The sequence below is a fragment of the Sorghum bicolor genome, chromosome 8, assembly GCF_000003195.3.
Source record: "Sorghum bicolor cultivar BTx623 chromosome 8, Sorghum_bicolor_NCBIv3, whole genome shotgun sequence".
In the NCBI taxonomy this organism is placed as follows: Eukaryota; Viridiplantae; Streptophyta; class Magnoliopsida; order Poales; family Poaceae; genus Sorghum; species Sorghum bicolor.
Window position 1 is genome coordinate 54,697,214 of NC_012877.2, and position 21,126 is coordinate 54,718,339.

Sequence of the window (21,126 nt, forward strand, 5' to 3'; positions counted from 1 at the left end):
AGGCCAAGCACTCTGATCTTTAGAGTTTTATGCAGATTGAGTTTGCAATCCGCCAGAGACCATGATTCCTGCATGGTTTCCATAACACCTCCCTGGACATCGCGAGCTGCATTGCAATGCTGCCAATCTTTACTACGCTCCAACGACGCAATGCAAGAGCAGTAGCCCATAGCTTCTGGTCCAACACTCTGAATGGGTCTGAATCTGGCAGTAGTATCGAGACCTAGGCCTCCTAGACGACCTGCATGAAACCTAGGATCTTGGGCCAGAAAGCTTCAAACGGAAATCTGCTGTGCACCCCATCAAACACTTGAAGCTGCAGCAGTAGCGGGCAGTGATCGGAACAATCGGTTGAGAGTGGCTTCAGAACATGGTCGGCAAAGCTTCCAAACCATTCCACAGATGCAAACATCTGATCCAACAGCACCAACGTCTGGTTATCCCTCTCGTTGGACCATGTGAATTTGCGCCCAATCATGTGAATCTCCCACAATTGTACCCTATCCAGGAAGGTCCTAAAGCGGTGCATGCAACGCCGATCTCGTCGGTCGTTGTTCTTATCTTGTGCCCTGTATATCATATTGAAATCCCCGCAAAGAAACAATTCGCTAGGAGCGACATCTCTAAACTGGGTGAGTTCACTGAGGAAATGAACCTTATCTACGTCCTGTTGCGGTCCGTAGACTCCGATGAACAACCATGGTCCCCTAGTGGTGCCGATGGGGGTGAAGCGGGCTGAAATAAAAAATGCCCCTTTATGTAACTCTAGCGCCGACCACGCGTTCTTGCTCCAAGTGAGTAGGACACCACCCACCACCCTGGCCGCTGGAATGAAGTCATACTCATAATCAGAACCTAGGCATTCAATTGCTAGGGAGTTACAGATTGCAGAGAGTTTAGTCTCCTGGATATAGACAATTTCGAGTTTATGCAGCAAGATTAGCCACCTGAGCATAGTTCTATGAGCTCAGTCATTAAGGCCCCGAGCATTCCAAACCAGACAGCAGAAGCTTCTTGTCATTGAATAACCAGTTTGCCACAACACTTCCACCCACGTGGATAAGATCCTGTTGGCCGCTGGCTAGTCGGCCGTGAGCCGTAAGAGATCTACATCAAGGGTTGTAACATCGAAACCCCCGGCCAGCAGCAGCTCCAACCGTTCTTGTTTGGCACTAGACATGTTTCTACTGAAGACCTGTCAGAATTTCTTGTCAATGTCAGCATCAGTCGTGTCCTCTAGCATCGGTGTTCCTAGCTTCTTCAGCAGCAGATGTTGAGCCTGCACGGTGGCGTTGACCGCCTGTGGCCGTGCAACAAGCCTGCCACTCCTACGCAGGGTCTGTACCGAGGCTGGTGTGCGAGCTCGTCGAAACCTCTGTCCACCTTTGATGAGTGGTGACTCCAGGGGAATGCAGGCAGCTGCCTCAATCACATATTGAACGGGTATTGGCCCAGCGTCAGCAGCCTGTACAGGGCACTAGTCCAACATCATGCAATAGATCGACCTGTGTGTTAACCAATCTTGTAGCCTCCATAAGCACTAGAGCTGGTGGGGGGGGGGGGCAAAGCTCACTCGTTGGCGGCCAGAGAGCGTTCACCCGGGTAAGGGTAGCGGTCCAGCTTTTACACCCTGACACGGTACTTTGTGGTGGGTCCTATAGTGATTCCTCACACTGCAGCCTAAAACTTAACTGGGCATCACTGACACCTTTGTATGCATAAACAGTAAACTGGCACCACTCACATTGCGGATGGCCTAATCGTGTGCGCCTTTTCACTCTCTGTGGCCTATTTGTAGTTGTGTTTCCTTGTGATGGATAGGCAGGACCCGTGCATCCACGTGGCACCTCCGGAATGGTTGCCATGAGAGGGCATGAATCCACCCATGGCCCTATTCTCCCTCTCTTTCCCTTCCTCAAGCAACAACCAAGTTCCTTCTCTCATCTCTCCCACCCTCAAACAACAAACATGAACATGATCCCTCTCTCTCCCTTCGTTGCGGCCAGCGCCCCTGCACCTGGCAGCCTCATATATATGGTTGTGCAGCTCCTATGAACAAACATGGAGATGACACTCGTCATGACCCAACGTTTGTTCCTAATTTAAACTTTGCAAAAAGAAAACTCTTGGAAGCCCTAACTTCTAACCATCACCGCCTTGATACTTAATGCATGTGAACCTAGCTAATCACCAAAACTTCTTTGAACTACAAAATTTGACTCGTTTATACTCTAAGTATCTTTGTCTCCAGTCTCTTCCAACAATGGTTACGCCTTTTTAATGAAGTGAGCATCTCCCAATGTAACACTAATCTCGATGACAAATTTCCCTAAAGCAAGATAGTGGACCCTTTGAAGGTCTCGTTCAACTCATGTCAATCTAACCAACTTATCCGAATTGAGATCTCAATAAATCAACTAGAAGAAAATATCCAAACTCAATAGGTGCTAACCTACGGACTACAAGCAATGGCCAACATCAGTTCTGAATGCCTCACCTTAATCAAAGAAATTCAATATTTTGGTGTTCCCTTGAACTACTTGGAGTTGCCTCCCCGACTGTTCCAAATTAGAACATGTAAGACCCTAGTTGACCTCTTAACACAACAAAGTCAACAAGGTTCTAACGGACCATCCAACCCTTCTTGTTGGACTATCCGCTAGAACACCGAATCAACAAACATGCAACTAGTTGAGTTATCCTCTTCTCTCTCCTTTATGGACCCATATGTTAGCACAGGCTGGCATATTTAACCACCAGATCAGTCTCTTTGTAGTTTGATGTAGTCGTAGCCAAAGGTTGTCATGAAGCCTCCAAAACTTCTCTCATGTGCGTCGGGCAAAAGACTTCACCCTCAAAAGTGGTTGATCATCTAGTATGCTCTCTTAGACACTCTTTGATGAGGACATAACACCTATGGATACGCCCTTGAAAGTTAAAGACAAGGTGACCACACTTCTTAATGAATTGAAAATGAGCCACAAATTAGAAGCCTAACTGTGCAAATTGGGAGGGGTAACCCCATCCCTAGAACACTTGTAGTAGAGTCAGCCATGGTTGGCACTCTCCTTCTAGGTCTGCCCGTCCAACACCCAATCCAGACCATAATTCGGGCATGGGATTAGCTAGAACCCACTGATCGAGCTCACCAACTGGATCTAGTGCAACGGCGTACTCAGATCCAACAATGTCGGTGCTGTAGGCACCTTGAAGCCTACACCTCGCCCGTCCACATCAAGATGATTTCATGAAATGAGACATCCCGTCTCAATTGGAGCACGCTGTGGTGGTGGAGATCGAGCTTGGCAACGGTGAATGAGGAAGCCAGCGAGAAGAAGTGAGGTAGAGTGCTAGATAGAGTTAGCCAGTGAGGTGGATAAGCACAAAACCATCCTTGATACAGACCCATTTAATCCTTTTTATGTTTTAGACCGTACAAGAACCGAACTTACTTTGATAGATCACTGGTAACCACTAGTACAAAAACGATTTTAGAGTCGGTCAAATGAGACTTTCAGGGCCGGTTTTTATAACCGCCACTGTGCCACCGTTGCTGAAATTCAAGTCTTTATAGCAACGGTTATTCAATTGGCACTGGAAACGGGACTTCAGAGGCGGTTGACTTGAGAAACCCGCCCCTGAAAAAGAATCATCTGTGGCGGTTGCATTATGTAAACCGCCTCTAAAGACCCGTTTACAGTGGCGGTTGCTGCAACCAACCACCTCTGTAAAGATATTACAGAATCGGTTGCTGCAATGCAACCGTTCCTGTAAGTGCATTGATCAGAGGCGGCTCTTGCAACACAACCGCCCCTAAACTATGATATACAACAGCAACAAAAAGAACCGCCTCTAAAGGTTGATTTTGTACCTTTTGAATTCAAATATTCCTACCATAATTATATCGTGCTTTCCCACCAAATTATATGTCAGTGCTTTCCCGCCATAATTAAATCGTGCTTTCTCACCAAATTTCATTGCAGATTTGAAATTAACTTTGTATCATACAATACATACACATGATGACACACCAAATATATACACGGATTGTTTACAAGTTTTACGGCCCAAAAAAGAAAAAGAAGGATCGCCGACATTTACGTCGAAGAGTTTCAAACACATGATTCGTGGCATACTCCGATCCTAGATCAAAGAATCGCCCCGAAGGCACAAGAACCTCACTCAACAAGAACTTGCAGAAACTATCTTGAATGTCTTGAATATCCTTTTGCTCAATTCTTGCCGTTGGATTAAGGGCCTTATGCTGCTGCACCAAAATAATGAGAAGGGTCAAAATTAGCTAGATTTAATTAAATTAATGGACATATGCTTATGATATAGTGCGACTTACTTCTTCAGGGTGATTGTAGTTCATTCGCATCCATTGGCACACATAGTACCCACAAAGAACAGTGCCACCAGGCTGCCTCGAACATTGCAAGTCGATGAGACAGTCAAATTAGTCGATGACACAGTCATCCACATGCCAAATTAGTATAATAGTTTGATTTGGTTAGAAAGTGATCATACCAATTGATGAAAAGAAATAGTCATCCTCTCCTTCTTGTCTGGTGCATAGTCTCCACCTTTTCTAACGTAATATCTATATGCAGTATTTAAAGGAAGAAACAACTAGTAACACTAAAAACAATCATATATGCACAAATACAAAGAAAACTTATGTCTGTAGAAGGCTGGTGAATTTTTTATACTTTTGGTCTTCAGCTCTCAAAGAATAAAAGATGACAACATTACCCAATTTCAAATTGATGGATGCTAAGATGAAGTGATCACTGCATTATGATAGAAACAATGTAAAACAATATTTTTGTGTCTTGATGAGCAAACATAAACTAAATGGCATGGAAACAGTTAAGATAGTAATGGATCTTACCAGGAACGGTACGGGTCATATACATATTGGCAATTCTGATAAGCTAGGAACGCATTCCCAATATATATATATATATATATAGTACAACATTCTCCTTTGCTGTTTGGAGTGCAGCCTTCCTAACTTTGTTCCTAGCCTGCTTGCCCTTGACACCTGTGAAAGCGGGATGATCATGTTTCCAAGATTCAGGGCCGGCATGGGCTGCCTCGCATATGAGATGTGGGTCAAGGTATCCATTCTTCACGTCCAACTTATTGGCTTTCTTAAAAGCCAAGTTAATCTCCTTTCAAAATAAAGAAAAAAAACTAACATGTGTTTATTTGTACGATTGAATGAGTAGCATGCATATGTTTCAATTTATATGTTATTCTGAATTTGGCTTGGGCATAAACCAAACACGTACAGCATTTTAGGCCAAATTTTGGCAATGCAATTTTTTTTAAAGTCTTTTCAGGCATGCCTTGTTCTGAACATATCTCGGAATGCCATCTGGTTGAAGTAACGACTCAAACCTTGGTCTTTGTCAATCCATCCTATCACGGGCAAGGCCTCCGGCATCTGCTGTATGATCCGGAGCAGGATTAGTGTAGTGATATGGAATGCATATTAGCTTGGAACTAAATTTGTTTTGGCCTGCCAGCTATTATTCTTAACAATATGAGGCGACGAGCTCAAACTGCTTTCCTACTTGCAGCTCTGTGGTTAAAAGAACGCAAGCTCTGCCAATGGGAGTCAGTTCAAACACCTTGGCTAATAGAGTAACCCTTGCTAATCACGCTGAGAGTTGTATTCAATGTTTTTTTTGTTTAACTTGATTGAAGGAGCCATGTATGACTGTATGAGTTTAGTTCTGCTAAGTAAATTAGCTCACGAGGGCTGGAATTATCAGTACCTTTTATCTAGCTGCTCTGGCAACGTTGAAGATTTGTGCAACTGAAACCTTTGATCAGCTGTTCATGTTGAGAAGCTAATTTCTTCTCACATCTACATGTAAGATCTATGAATGAAATAAAGGCAAGAAAATTGCAAACGCTAAACATTTTGTTCCATTTCAGATATACAATGACATATGTGGATCATATATATTATCATACAGCAAAACTGAAATACCCTTCTTGCATGAGAAAGAGAAGATGTGGTTGAAAGTAAAATAGTTTCGGAATTGATGGTGAAAGTACTGTATAGCTGTTTGTTTTGCACTGCATCTGATGCAGTTCTTCACAGGTATATGTGTCCTGAGTCCTGACAAGGTTGTCATGGTCAATAGTAATAGTACCCAGCAACTTTGAAATTAGCTAGCTAATATATACGTGTCAGTCCTATAAATTCACACAAGGACAATGGATTCATGTCGCCCTAGAAATTCACACAGTGTCAATGGAACCTTGTCATTCGTAGTAATAATAAGAAAATAGAAGAAAAGAAATACAAATATCATAAATGATAAACACAGACAATGACTGTGGATTCTTACAATCTTGTGTAGTAAGAAAAGAGAAGAAAAGAACACAAACATCATAAATATTCGTGCACCACCAGAACTGAGGAGCCAACCCTATATATCCCGTTTTTATTAAAAAAAAATAGTCATGAAAAATAGAGGATAAGTAGCATAATAATATGGTCTCTAGGCAAATGAAACTTAACAAAGTACATACAAGGTAAATAAATATCACTTGTGTTTGATTATTTCAACCTTACGACATTTATACTGAGAACTCTCATGGAGCAAAGTGCATTCGGGTGTTTGAGGCTTCAGGTTTTCGATTACAGGTTTCTGTTTCACTTCAGGAATTAGCTAGTACGTCCAGTGCAGCTGCCAAAAGTTCCTTTTTTTGCCTCTTCCACAAGTGATTCGAAAGCCTGTTAGCGACCCAGCTACTACCATACCAGCTCAAGACTCTGCATCACGCTCTACGGCCTCGCCTGCCTCTCAGCCCAGAAGGAAGCTTCGGCCCAGCACCCGTGTCTTCGGCCCAGTGTGGAACAACTAGAGGAATAGTATAAGAAGGGAGGAAGAGGGCATTTCTAGGGCACGCTAAACAATTGTAACAAATACCATGTTAAATTCCTAAGCACTCTACATATCATATTTTTCGTGTTCTTCCTCTTCATACCCTAGCAGCACACCCTTACAATTGGTATCAGATTCTAGTTCGAGTCCTGGCCTCCGATCCTCCGCATCGCCATTACACTTGCCGTCAACGAGCCCTCGGCGCCATGGATCCGAACACCAAACTCCTCGTGGACGAGATCCAGAAGACGAAGGAAGAGCTCAACCGACGATTCGATGACCAGGATACGAAGTGGGAGCGCCGATTCGCGGATTGGGAGTCCGGCCGCTCCAGCCGCGACGCCGCCATCACGCCTCGCCGCCATCGAGCGCGTTCCACTGGCGTCCGTCGATCCAGGTGTTGAGCTTCGCGTCGCCGCCCTTGAGTCGCTGCGCCTCGACCAGATCCGCGCCGAACAAGACGTGCGCGTCCAGGCGCTCCAGTCTGCGGTCTCGGCGACCGAGACTCTGGTGGAAGACCTCTGGATCCAGCTCGCCAAGCTGTCTTCGACGACCGACCACGGGGTGTTCGACACAATGTCTCCCCGCCTCAGCGTCGCTGCTTCACCTTCGTCGGCGTCCGCGCATGTGTTTGCCGGGCTCAAAGTCGACGGGCCCAAGGGGCACGGCTCTACATCGATTACACGGGATAGTGGCCATGGCTCAGTCATGACCCTGCGTCATATCCCGGCCAATGGTAAGCCTCCAGACCCTGCTTCCTCCAGCTCTCAGTTCGTCTTTCCTCCGCCACCACCACTGTCCACTCATCCTCCACCTTCGTCCTCCTGGCCGTCGCCATTCCGCCCTCAATTGTTTCCCTACCATCGCCCTCCACCTACATTCCCACCACCAAATCCCCAACCACCGCTCCCTTAGATACCTAATCCTGCTTTTGCTTCCCCTCCGCCGCTTATTTCGTCCCAACCCAGTTCACCCCACTCATACACTCCTAACACCGGGCGCCTTCCCAAGCTCCACTTCGCTCGTTTTGATGGTGACAATCCTCGTTTGTGGCATTCCCGTGCTGAGAAGTACTTCGCCATGTACGCAGTGCCCGAATCCATGTAGATTTCTGTGGCTGAAATGCATCTCGATGATCCTGCTGCCCTTTGGTTACAATCCATTGAGTCGCAGATTCCAAACTGTTCCTGGCTGGACTTTTGTCGTATGATGCATGATCGCTTTGATCGCGACCAGAAAGAACTCCTCATTCGCCAACTCTTCCATATTCGTCAAACTTCATCTGTGGCTGATTATGTCAAGCAGTTCTCTGAACTGATTGATCAGCTCTCTGCCTATTCCAGTAACACAGACCCCATGTATTTCACCACGCGTTTCATTGATGGCTTGCGTCCTGATATCAAGTCTATTGTACTGGTTATGCGACCCCAAACTCTCCATGCTGCTAGCTCTATTGCCTTGTTGCAGGTAGAGGTGACTGGGAATTCTGGCGCCACTCAGGCCAGGCGTGGTGATTGGTCTGCCCAACTTCGGTTACTGGCACCGCCCGCGATGCCACGGCCGGCACTGCCCCTGCCCCCGCCTCCGCCGTGGCCGTCGGCTCCGCCGCTCGTGGCTCTGGCTCCGTCCCAACCGGCAACGGGTGCTCCACCTGCGGATGCCAAGCTGTCCGCCCTCAAGGCCTATCGGCGCGCACTGGGATTGTGCTACAAGTGCGGCGCCAAATGGAGCAAGGACCACCGTTGCTCTCTGGAGGTCCTACATGCCGTTGATGTCTTGTGGGATTCCTTCTCTTCTGATGACTCGTTGGCGGATTCTTGCCCAGGCACTTGGTCCCCCGAGCAGATATTGCTGGCGTTGTCCAACTCTGCAATCTCGGGTGTGCCCGCCGCTCGCACCATCAGGCTGACAGGCAAGTTACAGGATATCCCAGTCCACATTCTTATTGATTCGAGCAGTTCCTCTTCATTTGTGAATGAGTCCCTAGTACATCAGGTGGTCAATGCTCCGATCCAAGGGGTGTCCAGTTCTGTTCAGATTGCCGGTGGAGGCATGCTTCTCATTAAGGGTCTGGTTCGAGCTGTTCGTTGGACTGTCGATGGCTGTTTGTTCTCATCTGATTTCAGGATATTACCTCTGGCCAATATTGATGTGGTTATTGGAATGGATTGGCTGGAGGCCTTCAGCCCAATGCAAGTGGATTGGAAGCATAAGTGGTTGGCAGTTCCGTATGAAGGTTCTGTTCCGATTCTTCAGGGGCATGACCCAGTTGCTCCTCAGTACATGTTGTTTCAACTCGAGCAGATGGCTGCTCTGCCCAGTCCTTCAACTCAGTGTTCCTCAGTTCCTCCGGCCATTACTTCGTTGTTGTCTGAATTTGAGGACTTGTTTCAGGAACCAGTATCTCTGCCGCCTTCTCGCGACTGTGATCATGAGATTCCATTTATTCTAGGTGCTCAACTTGTGTTTCTCCGACAGTACCGTTATTCGCCCAAGTTAAAAGATGAGATTGAAAGTCAAGTACAGGATATATTGAATCATGGTCTTATTCAGCGCAGTGCCAGTGCGTTTTCCTCCCCAGTTCTACTGGTGAAGAAAAAGGATGGAACATACCGCTTTTGTGTGGACTTCAGGCACCTCAATGCCATTACACAAAAATCCAAGTTTCCTGTGCCTGTCTTTGACAACTTATGGATGAACTCCATGGTGCTCGCTGGTTTTCCACCTTGGATTTGCGGGCTGGCTTCCACCAAATTTTGCTTAAGGCTGGTGAAGAGCACAAGACAACGTTTCAGACTCATTTTGGCCGGTATGAATTTCGTGTGATGGCATTTAGACTGATCGGCGCGCCGGGCACATTTCAGGGCGCTATGAATGTCACCCTTGCACCCAGACTGGACAGTCAGTCCTTTGAGGAACACGTTCAGCATCTCAGGATGGTATTCCTGTGGCTACGCGCCGATAAGTGGAAACTGAAATTGTCCAAATGCAGTTTCGCCCAGGAGTCCATTTCTTACCTGGGGCATGTCATTTCGGCAGCAGGCTTGGCCAATGACCCTTCAAAGATTCAGGCTGTAGTTGATTGGCCGACCCCAACTTCGGTTAAAGAACTCCGTGGTTTTCTGGGACTTGCAGGCTATTATCGCAAGTTTGTCCGCAACTTTGGTATTGTTGCCAAGCCACTCACCGGGCTTCTCAAGAAGGACCAGCTGTTCGTATGGACTCCGTCCCATGACCAGGCATTCCAGTTGTTGAAGGAGGCGCTCTGCTCAGCTCCGGTATTGGCCTTGCCCGACTTTGCTAAACCATTTCATATCGACACTGATGCGTCGGGAGCGGAGGTTGGTGCGGTGTTGCATCAGGATGGTCACCCACTTGCATTTCTCAGCAAGCCGCTCTGCCCTCGCAATCAAGGACTCACAGTGTATGAGAAGGAATATCTGGCTCTGCTCATGGCTGTGGATAAGTGGCGTCACTACCTCCTTCATGCTGAGTTTGTGATACACACCGATCACCAGAGCCTGACTCACTTGAACGAGCAACGCCTACACACTGCCTGGCAACAAAAGGTGTTTGCTCGCTTACAGGGGTTACAATACAGGATCCAGTATCGCAAAGGCACTTATAATGGCGCAGCTGATGCTCTGTCCCACCGATCTCATCCGGAGTAGTTGACTGCTATCTCCTCTGTGGAACACCAGTGGCTCACGTCAGTCACCCAATCTGATTCGTCTTGCTGTTGACCCAGCGTCGGTTCCTCCATTTACCTTGTCTCAAGGCGTCATTTGTTACAAGAACAGAATTTGGCTTAGCTCCTATCTCTCCGCTCAGCAGCATGTGCTCCAGGTGTTCCACGCCAGTCCAGTGGGTGGGCATTCCGGTTTTCCGGTCACTTACACCCGTATCAAACAACTGTTCTACTGGGCTGGTATGAAATCGGCCATTCATTCCTTCGTGCAGTCGTGTGTGGTGTGCCTCCAAGCCAAGCCTGATCGTGCCCGCTATCCCGGGCTACTGCAACCGCTGCCGGTGCCGTCAGCCTCCTGGGAAGTCATTACTATGGACTTCATCAAAGGCCTACCCCAGTCCAAGTCAGCCAATGCAATTCTGGTAGTGGTTGATAAGTTCTCCAAGTTTGCACACTTCATTCCCCTCCGTCATCCGTTTACTGCTGCAGTTGTGGCTCGGGTTTTTCAAGACACGGTTTATAGATTGCATGGATGGCCTAAGACTATCATTTCGGATCGTGACCGTGTGTTTACTAGCAAATTCTGGCAGTTGTTGTTTTGTTCTGCTGGTGCCAACCTTCACCTGAGCTCTTCATACCATCCACAGACGGACAGACAAACTGAGCGCGTCAATCAATGCTTGGAGACCTATCTCCGTTGCTTCGTTCATGCTTGCCCCTCTCAGTGGAGCCGCTGGTTATCGCTGGCAAAAATCTGGTACAATTCTTCCACTCATTCTGCTCTGGGTCGTTCTCCATTTGAGGTGCTCTGTGGGTTTCCACCACGACATTTTGGGTTGAATGTGGATGCGCTCCAGGATGTGCCTGACCTTCACGACTGGATGCAGCAGTGTGAGCTCATGCAATCTGTGGTCAAACAACACCTTCTTCGAGCCAATGCCCGAATGAAACGACAAGCTGATAAACATCGCTCTGAAAGGCAGTTTGCAGTGGGTGACTCAAGTCTTTTTGAAGCTTCAGCCTTATGTTCAGTCTTCCTTGGCTCGCCGCTCCCATAACAAGCTGTCCTTCAAGTTCTTTGGGCCCTTCAAGATCATTCAACGCATGGGAGCAGTAGCTTATAAATTGGAGCTGCCTGCGTCTGCAACTATTCACAATGTTTTTCATGTGTCTCAACTAAAGGCTGTTCTTGTCAAAAAAAAACTAAAGGCTGTGGTTGGTTCGCATCAGGTGTCACCCTCGTTTCCTTCTGACCTGCAGGAGTTTTAGGTTCCGGTGAAAATTCTGCACCGTCGCTGGACTTCGGGTGACCGGCCTGTGGAGCAGGGCGTCATCCAATGGTCCCAGTCGCCGCCGGAGCTGGCCACTTGGAAACCTCTGCTACCTCTACGCCAGCAGTTTCCAAGGGCACCGGCCTGGGGACATGCCGGTTGAAGACAAGAGGGATGTTAGCGACCTAGCTACTACCGTACCAGCTCAAGACTCTCCATCACGCTCTACGGCCTCGCCTGCCTCTCGGCCCAGAAGGAAGCTTCGGCCCAGCACCCGTGTCTTCGGCCCAGTGTGGAACAACTAGAGGAATAATATAAGAAGGGAGGAAGAGGGCATTTCTAGGGCACGCTGAACAATTGTAACAAATACCATGTTAAGTTCTTAAGCACTCTACATATCGTATTTTTCGTGTTCTTCCTGTTCATACCCTAGGAGCACACCCTTACAAAGTCTTGTGAGGCATCCCCTGTACCGAACATATATTGGCTGCGATCTCGTTGAACTGACGAGACAAATATTGGTCTTTATTAATCCAAAAGAATTTTATAGACCAGCACAATCCTATCAAGGCCTCCTGCAGTTGGATAATTCCCTGGTGTTGCTCACCCTTTTGCTGATGAGGAGTAGATGAGCGGCGTTCCTGTCCATTATTCTTATTATCATGTGAAGAACCACCTTGTTCTAAGTCCGGACCCTCTGCGAGGAGAACCTTGCCGCCGTTGTTTGCTTCAGTCACAACTTGTATTTCTTCTGTCGTGGGCCCATGGACAATTTCTTTGAGCACCTGAGGCACCAATTAATTCAGTATGGTTCAGACTTCAGAGTGATAACGGTAGTACTCTGATCCCAGTAATATGGGAATGAAAGGGATACTTTTTTTAAAAAAAATGTTTACCCACAGGTTAGTTACCTCTTCTATCACATTGGCCACGGCTTTCTTCAGCTCCTTCAGATTTTCATCGTCCTTGGTGTAGTATTGACAGAGATGGTCCAGGATCGTTACTGCATGTATTCTGTGTGCATTGTTTTCAGCACCTGCAACAGTTCTGGCGAGGCTGCCAATAACGTTACTAACAACTGATGGTAGCATACTCGTGTCAGTTGCCTCTGTTATCGAAGGTATCATCATGGCCTGCATTTTTTGACCTGCTAATCTTGTGGTGTAGCTACTTTTCTTTAGCAAATGAGTGGCACCGCATATCCTGTCAACAAAGTGATAATCTGGCAGAAGAAAAATGTCCAGCAGTATCCATACGAATATTATGCTTCCACTTCCAATGGAGGGTGGTGTATCCGGGGACAATTGTAAGAGGGCCTGTGTGGCTTTTCTTTTCAGCAACATGGGGCATTTGTGGCACCCCAGGGTTCTGATGATCGCTGCTTGGCTGCTGCTTGAGATCTCACTTGTCAGATTTGTTGTTTCGGTCCCTTCTCCTAGAGTCGCCATCAACCGATTCATGAATTCTAGTGATTCCTCTGCTATGATGGACCATTCATCATGATGGTCCTCATGGAGTTTCCCTGAGATCAGGGGCGCCATCGTCTTGGATAGCAGAACTTGGGTGTTGCTTATCACTCTGCAGTTCTCCTCGTTGATTGCGAGCTTCTGGAGGATACGCAGGCCTTGCACCACTAGACCTTTGTAGCTCTGGAGCAGGTTATCGTCATTGTCACTTTCCTGTGTCTTGCTGGAGGATACTCTTGGAACTGCATCTACAGTGTAACAGTACCACAGCTCCCCTTGATCTAGCAGCCAGTCCCGTTCATACTCCTTGTGACCATCCAAATATCGCTTATATCCCTCAGGTCGCCAACTGTATTCCTCAAATGTGTCGAGCAGGGATGATATGCACTCAATCATCGTGCCCTTAGGGAACTGTTCCAAACGGACGCTGCCAGCAACATTTTCCACTATCCTAGCAGCATGGAGCCTGATCTCTGTGCTATATGGGCTTGTCGGACCAAATGTCTCTACCAGTTGCTGCACCACATGGCTAAATGATGCTGACTTAGCCAGTAGTTGTTTTATCAGACCAGACTGTTCATCTGTCGACCATTTCATGGTTACTGTGCCAAGAATCAGAACCCCAGAAACATAGCCGTACCTTGACTTAGATTCCATCAATAAGTCCACTGCATATGTGACAAGGTTCCTTCCACTTGCAAAAGATGAATCCTTCATGCACCCTTCCACTGTTTCATCCAAGTACTCTGAAACCAAGTCTGTCTCTAGTGAATAATGATGGGCCACTAATTCCACTAGTCTTGTTCTTGCCGTTAAATCGTAGATGGTCCTGTAGCCGTAAACCACACCTTGGGCCACGGCTAAAGAGTACAAGACGTTCAGCGCTGGCTTCAGGTTGGTGCCTCCATCGCTGTTACCATAATCGTGTTGTATTAGACGCCATAAAGAAATTCCAGCAGAGAGATACAGCCCAAGCAGATACAGAATTGCAAGAGGACATAAGACAATAGCAAGCACTAGCACTTGGACAAGCGATAAAACAAGTGCTAGACATATGCGTGCAATCATCGACGGTTCTTTAATTGTTGAACTCCAAGATTTGTTTCTCATCCTGAATCCTGCAGAGACCTCGACAAATACGGCAGACATCAAGCCGTTCAAAGAATTGCCAATATCACTTGCCTTTTCCTTTAAAAGGAAATCGAAGACCCTGTTAATAAAGGACGACAATGTGAATAACAATAACGGCGATGAGTTCGACAAGTTTATAACAACTAGATAGACACTATATGTATAGAGTAATATCTATTGTGTTAAATAAACAAAGATTGTCCGCCTCCGGGCCGGCGGCGTCCACCCCGCTGCCCCCCGCTGCCACCCACCGCCCCCAACCCCGCCCCCCACCACAGGCCACCCCTGCCCCCCTGTATCCCGGCGCAGAGGAGGAAGAGGGAGGGAGGGAGGAGACAGAAGAGGAAGAGTAAGGGAGGAGCAGGCAGAGGAAGAGGAAGGGAGGAGGAGGAAGAGGAAGGGAGGAGGAGGAAGAGAGAGGAGGGGACTCCACTGCCGGAGCACTTCGTCATCGCCGGCCATCCGCGTCGTCGCCGAAGCACCGCTTCGGCCAACTCCACCGCCACCAAGTAGTTGTAATACTTTCTAATTTTGTTGTACATGCAAATACTTTATAATTTTGTAATACATGTCATACTTTATTTATTATGAATGTATATCTAATTGCTTCTTTATTCCTTTTAACTGCAGGTCATTGAACGAAGATGGTGGGCGACCGTCAGAGGAGCGTGGCGTCGCTCTTCTCAAGGACGCGTCCTGTAGTTAAAGAGGAGGTTCCAGAGCCGTCTTAGAGGAGGCGTGGACGCAGGAGCCGCTAGCCGGCACTACCTCCTCCTGTGACGCCTCCTGTAGAGGAGGAGGAGGACGACGAGGTGGAGGAGGAGGCAGGTGCTGAGAGGGTCCACAAGGAGGAGGAGGCAGGGGCCGAGGGCGGGACTGGAGGTAGCACTTCCTCCACTACGTCGAGTGTCTACTTGCGAGGACCCGCGTCCCTCCCTCAGCCACCACACCCAGCCCTACGTGTTGTGATTCGTCCCGAGGGGACTAAGTGAGTTACTTACATGCTATTACTACTTCATATGGTATGTTGATCATGGAGATAGAAACTTAAATGTTTTCTTAATGACTTTTACAGGAAATGGACTGTTGTGTCGAGGGCGCATGATGGCACTCGCCATGTCAACAGCATCCTAGGTCTCTTGTGCAGGGAACGCTTCCCTGGAATTGTCACGTTCGCGGGGAAGGAGGAGCTCGCCTACATGTTTGCTCACTACGTGGCCGCCACAGACACACAAGAAGGCAACATGGCCAATAGGGTTATCAAGGAGTTCTAGGTAAGTCTTCCTCGCACTACAAGTCTCAAATACACTGCATCTTTGGTCCATCATTGCAATAATGCCGTGTCTATATGCAGCGCCACTTCAAACTCGAGGATCGAATTGACCAGGCCTATGCCGACACCATGGTTGCCACGTCTGCAAGGACACGAGTCACTGAGATGCACTACAACGTGCGCGTCTAGACCGTCATCAACTAGTATGCGACGAGGCTTGGACAGAGGAAGACCAAGGCGGAGGCAAGGGACATAGATTTGACCCGTGAGCAGTACATGGATGAAGAGATAGATTCTCATATTGATTCCTTAACCTTTTATCAATGCATCGTTTCATATTCTTATATGTAACATACTTGATGTGAAGATGAAGGCCTGATGGTGCGCCAACTGTCCTGACGCCTGGGAGGTGATGGTGGACAAGTGGCTGGACCCCATGTTTCGTGAGGCGCACAGGGCGGCCCAGGAAAGGCGTCGACGAATGTCTGGTGTAGCACACCATCAGGGCAACCGCAGCCTCTCTAGATACGCACAAGCATGGGTATGTGTTAATGTTTCAATTCATCCAATTATGCCTCATTTGTAACCCTGTTGTTGTCTTTCTCGCAGTCGGCGGCACACGGGGGACAGCCTTGCTCCTTGTTCGCCGTGTATGGCATGTCCCACAAGGGCCCGGCGTCGTCCGACGTCTCCTTCAGCGTGGATGACCCGCTCGAGGCGTACACCAACGTGGGCGTCTACGACAAGGTCACCGCCTACGCGTAGGTAGCAAGGCAGGTCCATGGCCCGGACTACAATCCATCCACCGACGACATTGATGGAGACCTTGTCATCAGGACAGGAGGCGGCAAGAAGCATGGGCGCTACTGGATTGGCAACAACATCATCGACAGGTCGACTACTCCCACCCTCTCCTAGATCCGAGCATCGACCACGAGCGCGAGCAACCGCCCGCCCATACGCCCACGACCAGAGCCGGCACTGCACCGGGTCGACGCACTCCAGGTTGTTCATCATTTTTCAATAGTTCTACTTTGCATTGCTTTTGTTACCTTTGCATTACTCTAACATTTGATTTCCAATGTTGTAGGCTGAGCTTGAAGCATCAAGGGCCGAGCAGCAGAGGATGGCCAAGCGGTTGGAGGCTCAAGAGCGCCAGCGAGAGGCCGACCAGCTTGCCCATCAACAACAGATGACAGAAATGATAGCGTTTCTACAGTCGGTTGGGGCTCAAACGGGTGTAGCCCTGCCAGCTACGCTACTGGCTCCACGACAACCCCTCATGCATTTACTACTCCTATTAATACTCCTGTGAGGAAAGTCAAAGGCACAAGTAAGTCCTAAACTAGTTATTGTCGTCATCTTGTCTAATAAACTATGTTCTCCTTTGTGCAGCCTCCGTCGGCAGGTTAGAACGTGGCACCTGGCATTTCTCCAATACCTGGCATCTCGCCGACACCTCCAGATGGTGGCTCTCCTGCGGTACGCGGCCTAGGTGTCTCTCATATCAATTGGGGGCCTTCACAGTGAGTCAGGTCAACTTAGCTTGAGATTCAGTTAGTTTGGAGTTTGTGGACTATGTGGTGATGCACTTATTTTGTTTAAATATGTGAACTTTGTGGAATATGGTTATTGAACATGTTGGACTTAGTTTGGATGTATGTGAACTTAGTTTGGAGTATTTGAACTTGTTATGATGGACAATGTGATGGAAATGATCATTTATGTGGATTATGTGGTATATATTGTCATCGATGTCAGAATATGTGAGTTATAGGCTCTTGGATGTGAAATATGTGATTTTCTAGAATTATATGTGTCATATGATCATTTAAGTGAAAATTAGATGAAAAGACAAAAAAAAGTTTTTGGTTGATTTGCCGAAGGGGGCTCTTGGAAAACCTGAAAAAATGGTGCCTTTGTCGAGGGGGCTCTCAGCAAAACTAAAAAGATGGTCGATTTGCCGAGAGCCAGGGCAAGGGCTCTCGGCAAAGGAGCCATCTGCATGGCCAAATACCCAGCTTTGCCGAGAGCCTCAGGCCTGGCTCTCGGCAAAGAGGTTTTCAAAAAAAAATTGCCGAGAGCCCTCCAGGAGGCTCTCGGCAAAGAGGTTTTTTAAAAAAAATATATCTCTTTGCCGAGAGCCCTCCTGTAGGCTCTCGGCAAAGAGGTTTTCAAAAAAAAATACATCTCTTTGCCGAGAGCCAAGCTGGAGGCTCTCGGCAAAGACTTTTTCCAAAAAAAAAATTAAAATTTCTTTGCCGAGAGCTTGGCCAAGTAGCTCTCGGCAAATTTGCCATCACCCGCCAACGGCCGTAACGGTTACTTTTCTTTGCCGAGAGCTAGGTTTGGCTCTCGGCAAACCCTTTGCCGGGAGCCCGATGAATAGCTCTCGGCAAAGACCTCTTTGCCGATAAAAAATGTGACGAAAGGTCTTTGCCGAGAGCCACTCTCGGCAAAGCCTTTGCCGAGAGCTAAACTGCCTTTGCCGAGCATCCCAGGCTCTGGACAAAGCCCGTGTATGCAGTAGTGTAAGGAAGTAAGGAAACGGACCCGGCAGTTTGGACTAGCGTGATAGCTGTGAGACACCAAAAATCCTTCTTCTGCAGCATGGAGACGAAGCCACCGAGGAGGACAACCGTGGTCCATGTAAGCACCAGCAAACCAAGCCCCCTCACGCCCATCAACAGGTATCCCATGAATATTGCATAGCTGTTGATTTTGTCAACCTCAAACCAATCCCTGTCATTGATGGAATTTTTTCGACGGGCCATTTTTCTTGTTTTGAGGAGTGGAGTCGCTGTTGGTCAAATGAAAAATATGCAAAACGACTTAGAAGACTTAATAAGAAGGGGGTGGGGTCTCTTATGTCTCTTATTTATTCCATCCCTCTTTAACAAATGACCCATATGAGCTGTTAGGTTCTCGAGATGGTAGTAACTAAAACTCCTTTTTATAATATATAAATTTTTAAAAATAGAGAAATGGGACTATATACCCATGGAATATGAAACAAAAGGTACTAGATCATACTATTGTTGCATTAGGATACATTATGGAATTATGGGTTCCTGTGATCCTGTCTCATTCGTCATTACTACTCCCTCCGTTCCAAATTATAAGTCGCTTTGACTTTTTTGGTTCATCCATTTTGCTATGTATCTAGACATAATAATATGTCTAGATACATAGCAAAATGGATGAACCAAAAAAGTCAAAGCGACTTATAATTTGGAACGGAGGAAGTATATTATATTCATCCAGCAAGTTAATGGAGGAATGGCTATATATATGGCTTGTGTGCTACGTGTATAAGGGGTATACTTTTTTTTTAAAAAAAGTGGTATAATACATTCTAACTGGTGGTTCATTGACTTTTTCTAAAAAAAATCCAATGCATCCCATAATTCTGACGGATGCATGCATGCCAAAATTAAACTTGTACCACTTCTGCAAAGAAAAGAAACAAAAAGGGGGAAGAAAAAAGAAAACCCCTGAAGTAAAATTAAAAGCGCTGATTTTTCACTCACCTGCTGGAATTGCGCACAGAGCTGAGACAATGATGCAGGCCGCCTCCTCGCTCTACCGGACGATCAGGGAAGTCAGATAGATAGATCGTTTCAGCTGATGGAGAGGAGAGAGCCTGATCGATGATGTAAGGCTCGGACAGGATAACCTTTGCTATAAAGAGTAAAGATCAAAGAAGGTTAAGCCAGAGTTCAGATTCATTGACGCATTGAGGAGGCAAAGAATTTATAAAAGAGAAAAGGTATGTATCTAGCTAGGAGTGAGATGAGCAAGCAAAGGATGCTTGTAGTAGATCCGATTCAGCATATCAACCAGTACCCTCTGGCTTATCGAGGATGGCCAAGGAAATAAAGGGAACTGACTAATTAAAGACCAAAGCTTAAGCCAGCGTACATTCGGATTCTTGACAGCATTGAGGAGGCAAAGAATAAATGAAATATAAAAAGGAATGTATGTATCTAGCTTTAATTTGCTGGGAGCGAGACCGAGACGAGCAAACAAGCAAAGAAGGTTGCTTGTAATATATACGATCTGATGTTTCTCTGCCTCAGAAATGCACTGCAGCCTGTTGGAGGGCTTGGATCTATCTGAAGCTACCTCGGAAAACTTGGACGTGACAAATGCCACTACTGGAATCGCGTGCTTTGCCTAGTGTCTAAGGCACTCGGCAAACGACAAAGACACTAGGCAAACCGTTTGGCGAGTGCCACACTTGGCAAAGCCGAGACAGCAAAATACTTAGCGACAAAGGAGGATTTGCCGAGTGTCATTTATCGGACACTCGGCAAAGCCTTTGCCAAGTGCTAGCAAACAAAAGTAGCCCAGACGGCGTTAGACGGTTTGCCGAGTGTCTGAAGCACAACACTTAGCAAAGACAGTTTTTTTTAAAATAACATTTCTAAGTTTGCTGAGTGTCCTGGCAAGGGCACTAGGCAAAGTACTCAGTTTGTCTAGAGTCCCGGTGTGGACACTCGGCAAAGTACACAGTTTGCCTAGTGTCAAGGCTTGGACACTCGGCAAAGTACCTAGTTTGCCTAATGTCACGGCCCGAACACTCGGCAAAGCTTGGATACTTGGCAAAATACCTAGTTTGTCTAGTGTCATGACCTGGACACTCGGCAAAGCTTGATTCCCAGGTTCCCGGAATGCCCTTTTGCCGAGTGTTGTAGCCAAGAACATTGGGCAAAGTGACCAAAATAAACTTTTTTATTTGTTCTTTTTTTGCATTCCATCCAAACAAACCAAAAATATATATACTAGACATCACATATATACCATCAACAACACATATATATCACATACATCACATACTCATCACAAACATCACATGTCTCACAATATATCACAATAACTTTACAAGTAATTCAAGTGCAAATAGAAGTACCATTTACAACCACAAGTATCATCATGGCCAACGAGACTGATTTGGTGAAGGATTTGTAGCATAAGACACTTCATTCGATGCCGTTGATCTGCACAAAGGAGAAGAGATTGCATGTGTGAGACAAGATAAATATATATATCATACATCACTAAAGCATTCATACTCGACTAGATTTCAAGTATTGATTCGGCAGCAAGTCTCGCTCACACACGTACAATCACAGCATGTCTCGCTCGCGAAATTAAAACCAAACAAGATCCGTGCAATGCAGTGGATTGGATAGCAGCCCAGATACCGAGCACACACAACTAAACCAGCATCTCTGGGACATGAAAAATCTAGCAAAGAGCAGCAGACGAGAGTGCCTAACATATAAAACACTAAAACTCAATCACCTGAAATACTGAACCAGGATGAGTTCAGTAACTACAACTGAAACTAGAATACTGAAATAAAATCCAAACCACTGTGAACACT

The 21,126-nt window shown here is 46.9% G+C and overlaps 1 protein-coding gene across 1 annotated transcript; it reads right to left on the reverse strand.

The window, feature by feature from the left end:
* LOC8068812 lies at positions 12,220 to 14,532 on the reverse strand. The gene is made up of 2 exons (XM_021446641.1): positions 12,779 to 14,532; positions 12,220 to 12,652 (listed from the first exon to the last, which is right to left on the reverse strand). The coding sequence occupies exons 1-2, from the start codon at positions 14,480 to 14,482 to the stop codon at positions 12,311 to 12,313; spliced, it is 2,046 nt and encodes a 681-aa protein (XP_021302316.1). The 5' UTR covers positions 14,483 to 14,532; the 3' UTR covers positions 12,220 to 12,310.

What these genes read in the sequence shown, in the direction of transcription:
- LOC8068812 (XM_021446641.1), bottom strand. Translation starts at nt 14,482, where the DNA reads ATGTCTGCCGTATTTGTCGAGGTCTCTGCAGGATTCAGGATGAGAAAC. An exon ending in TGGCCAATGTGATAGAAGAG is followed by an intron (nt 12,653 to 12,778) that starts GTAACTAACCTG and finishes TTGGTGCCTCAG; the next exon opens with GTGCTCAAAGAAATTGTCCA.